The 4,048-nt window shown below is 69.7% G+C and overlaps 1 protein-coding gene across 1 annotated transcript; it reads right to left on the bottom strand.

Annotated features, from left to right (window-relative positions):
- Positions 1-142: 142 nt before the first annotated feature.
- LOC109315194 (calmodulin-like) lies at positions 143-1,120 on the bottom strand. Its single transcript, XM_019542789.1, has 4 exons — positions 1,015-1,120; positions 716-851; positions 383-498; positions 143-186 (listed from the first exon to the last, which is right to left on the bottom strand). Exons 1-4 carry the CDS (start codon positions 1,118-1,120, stop codon positions 143-145), a joined length of 402 nt encoding a protein of 133 aa, XP_019398334.1.
- Between the last annotated feature and the right edge of the window lie 2,928 nt (positions 1,121-4,048).

Below are 4,048 nucleotides of genomic sequence, written 5' to 3'. Positions count from 1 at the left end.
CCCTCACCCCCACCAAGCCCCTGAGCCGTGCCGCGCAGCCAGGTTGTAGTCTACAGGCCACTGGCCAAGCGTCCGTGTACGCGGGGTCTGCACGCGAAGCAGGAGGCGCCGGGCAGTCGTCGCTCCCGTCCCTCTTCCCACCTCACTTCTTGGGAAACTTCTCCTTTGTGACCAAGTCGGAGAACTCTGCAAGGGGAAGGCGAGAGGGGTGGCGTGGGCGGCGGGGCTTGGCCACCCCTTCTCCGCTGGGGGGGCTCGGGAGCCTTTTCAGCTCCCTGGCATGTCCTCAGAGCCTGCCACGGTGCACGGCCACGCCGGCCCTCCGCGGACACGAGCTGCAGGGAGCAAGGGGCTGTCGGGCTCGCCGCCTGGCTGCCCCTACCTTGGAAGTCAATGCGCCCGTCCCCATCCGTGTCGGCTGCTTGGATCACGGCTTCGGCCTCCTCGTCCGATAAGGGCATCACGGGCATGTTGCTGGGCACGGTGGACAGGATGTACCTGCGAGGCAGAAGGCACCAGCTCAGGGGAGGGCAGGAGGCTGTCACCCGGCCCCGGGGACGGGGGACAAGGGAGGTCTGCGAAGCAAGTGCTCCGCGACCCACGGCTGCTTTGGCAGCGCGGCAGAGGTGGGAAGCCGAGCAAAGCCCCACACGCGTGGGTGCCCAGGGCCCTGCCAAGAGGCGCCGGGAGCGGGGTCTGGGCCCGGGGCAGTTACTTGATCTCGTTCCACTCGATGAAGCCGCTGTTGTCCTTGTCCAGCATCTGGAAGGCCTTGCGGATGTGCTCCTCCCGCCCGCCCGCCGTCGGGAACTTCTGCATGTACTCGAAGAACTTGGTGTAGTTGAAGGAGGCTGCAGGTAGAGAGGCGAAGGGGTGGAGGGGACAGCAAAGGGCGCAGCACGCGGAGCAGCCCAGCCCGGGCCCAGAGCAGAGACCTGCTCTCCTTGCAGAGCCCGGCTGCTACGTCTGGGCTCCCCCCGGACCCCGCGGCCAGCCCAGCCCAGCCCCCGGTACCGTGGTGCCGCATGTCCGTGGGCAGCAGGTCGATGTCCTTGTCCGTCAGCGACGTGCCCATGGCCAGCGCCACCTTCTTGACCTGGCTGGGGAAATCATCCTCCATCCTGCAGGGCGACGGTAGCTGCCGGTCACCGGTGCCCCCCGGGGCCTGCAGGTGCGTCCGGCCGGGCGGGGGGCTGGGGAGGGAGGGTCCCGCGTGCAGCTCGGCGCCCCGGGACAATCCGGCTCCCCGGGTTGCCGCCCGTTAGTCCGGGGAAGGAAGCTTTCTGCCGGCAGAGCCAGGAGCACGGAGGCCGGCGGCCCCTGACCCCGGGGCTCTGCCTGGCGCTTCCCCGCTCACGGCATGGCCCCGGCGGTCGCAGGGAGGCTGCTGTGCCCGGGGGGGCGCAGCCGGCCCTGGCTGCTCCAGAGACGAGCCCCGGGCACCGCGGTGTGGCCCCCTCCTGCCCCGATCCACTGCTGCCCTGTCGGTGCCGGCCAGGCCTCCGTGCAGGGCGCTGCTCGTGGGCATGGGAAGAGGCCGTGCTGCTTTGTAGGGTGTTTAGAGCATGACCCTGCTCTCCCTGCTGCCCAGCTCTGCCCCCGGGGAAAGCAAGCCAGCTCCTGCCCCAGAGACCCCCTCCCCCAGCACCAGGCACCTCCCAAGCTCCCCGTGATCTTTAATGGGCGCAGGGAGATGAAGCTGCCTGGGGGTGGGTGCAGGCAGGCTCTGGCAGTGATCCCCCCGGAGAAGGAGCCGGGACCCCAGGAGTTGCACCCAGCAGGTAGGGCAGCAGTGCCCCGTGGTCTCCAGCGTGGAGCTGAGCAAGGAGCAGGGCGCATGGGCTCCTCTACCCCCACCACGCACCCCAGCCTCTGGGAGCTTTGCACAGACCCTGGGGGCTTCCCTGCTGTGCTAAAGGAGCTGCTGTCTGAAGACCCCGTGTCAGGTCCAGTCGCTCTTCCAGGGACTCCCTGCTCCCCGGGTGTGCTGGACCGGGTCCTGCAGCTGGGCCTGTGCTGGCTGGAGCCGACTGGGCAGACGGGGACGTTGGCTGCGCACGGAGGGAGCCCGTGCACGAGTTTCGAGCCCTGGCTGCCTCTGGAGATGCTTGTGACCCTGCCTGTGCCTGGCACTGGGGCTGCCCCGGGGTGGCTGAACTCTCACCTTGCAGCAGAGCGCGTCTGGGGCCAGGCCCAGGCCCCGCAGGTGCCACGGATGGGGCTGGCGTGCCCCTGTCATGCTTCCCTGCCCGCCTGTGGCACCCGCTACTTCACCCAGCAGGCCCGTGGCCCCCAGCCCCTCGGGGTGCAGATGGCAGCCGCACAGGATGTCGTCGGCCCCGGGGCTGGGCCTGCTGCTGGGCTCAGGGTGCCGCCGAGCAGCACTGGTGCTTGCAGGCTCCCGGGAGAGGGGGGAGCGCGGCCCAGTCGCACGCCCCGGTGCCTGGAGCCGCAGCGCGAGATCGGCCAGCGCAGGTGGCCCCGGCGCGCTCCCGCACCCCCATGTTTAGGGCGGCTGAGCATGGATGGCCGGGTCATTTTACGCGTGACCTTTCCCGGCTGCTGGCTGCAGCCTGCCCCCGCGCCTGGTGCGCGCGGCCCTTTGCCCGGCCGGCCCCGGGGGACGCTTGGCTTCAGCACCCCCTGGACGTGCCCGCTTCACGGGACAGGCCAGGGCAGACTCGTCCAAGGTGGCGCAGTGCGTGACGGTGCCCGTCTGGAGCCCGCAGGCCTGGCCGTCTGTGCGCCGGGGACCTGCCCCTGCCTCCCCGGGGGGAGGGGCTGCTTCTCGCCACCCTCCGCCTTGCTGCCCCAGCCCCTGGAAAACCCCCTCCCTGCCCGGGGCAGCGGGGTTATTTCAGGGGCTCGGCTGTTGTTTTGCAGCAGGCTCCCTCCTCTCTGGGACTCTTCTGTTCCCGGGGCAGCATCTTGTGATGTGGAGCCGCTCTAGGGTTACGCTCGGCCGAAATAGCTCGGGCCTCCCAGCGGGCTCTCCGGTTCCGGGCGGCTATTTCTGAAAGGCCCACGCGGCCCCGGGGGCTCGCAGCTCTGCTGCGCCCGGCTTTGGGGGGCACCGGGGAGCTCCTGCTCTTCCCCCGAGGCGCCGGGCAGCGTCTCCTTCCTCCTCTTTGCTGTCCAGCTACTGCCATCGCTCGGGCCACACCGCGATCGCCGCCTCGTCCTGCTTCTCGCTGTCTAACGAGCTGCCACGGCTCGGGGCTCGGCCCCCCGGGCGAGAGCGGAGCTCGGCTGGGGCTCTGCGCCGGGCACGGGGGACCCGAGCGCCAATGCTGCCTGCAGCTGGGCTCCTGCTCTTGCTGCCTTGCCTCTCTCTGGATGCTGCGGGGGAGCCGAATCCCTTGCCTCGGGCTTCTGGCTAGCCACGGTTATAGGCGCAAAAACTTCTGGCGCAAGCACCTTCCTCCACACCACATATCCAGAGCGTGCCTGCCCGGCGGGTGGCGCAGAAATGCTCCCTGCGTGGCTCTGAGCCCACGGCCCCGGCTCCCCGCACCGAGTCACTTTGCTTGGGGCCTGGTGCAGCCAGCGGGAGCCTGCCCCGTCTGCACCCAGGGAGCAGGGGAGCCTCCCGGCTCAGAGCGCCGGCTGGGAGAGCACCCCCGGCCCTGGACAGATGGACGCCGGCCTCTCTGGCACGGCCTTGCTGGGCAGGCCCTCGCTCTTCACGTCTGCACCCAGTGCTGGGCCCTTTCTGGACTGCCCTTGGCCTCGTTTCCTTGCAGAAGCATCCACTGATGCTCCTAGGCCTTGCTTGTCCCCGCTCCTCTGGGCTTACCTGGCACAGGTGTCTTGAGCGGCTCCTTCCCGAGCGGGGCTTCGGCGAGTTCTGGGGGCGCTGAGCACGCCTCCGGCTTTTATAGCCAGCGCTGGGGCTTGCTATTTCCAGAGACCTGCACCTGTCGGGCTCAGCCGCTCTCCTGGGCCCTTTCAAGACGTCGGCAGGAGGCGGCTCGGGTTCTCCTGGAGCGGAGCAGCCACGGCAAAGCCTGGCAGGCGACCGGCAGCGCAGGGGAGGGAGCTTCTCCAT

This window comes from Crocodylus porosus, unplaced genomic scaffold, assembly GCF_001723895.1.
Source record: "Crocodylus porosus isolate Cpor-Errol unplaced genomic scaffold, CroPor_comp1, whole genome shotgun sequence".
NCBI classification, from domain to species: Eukaryota; Metazoa; Chordata; order Crocodylia; family Crocodylidae; genus Crocodylus; species Crocodylus porosus.
The sequence above is the reverse complement of the archived record's forward strand: the minus strand, read 5'-3'. Positions and strand labels throughout refer to the sequence as shown.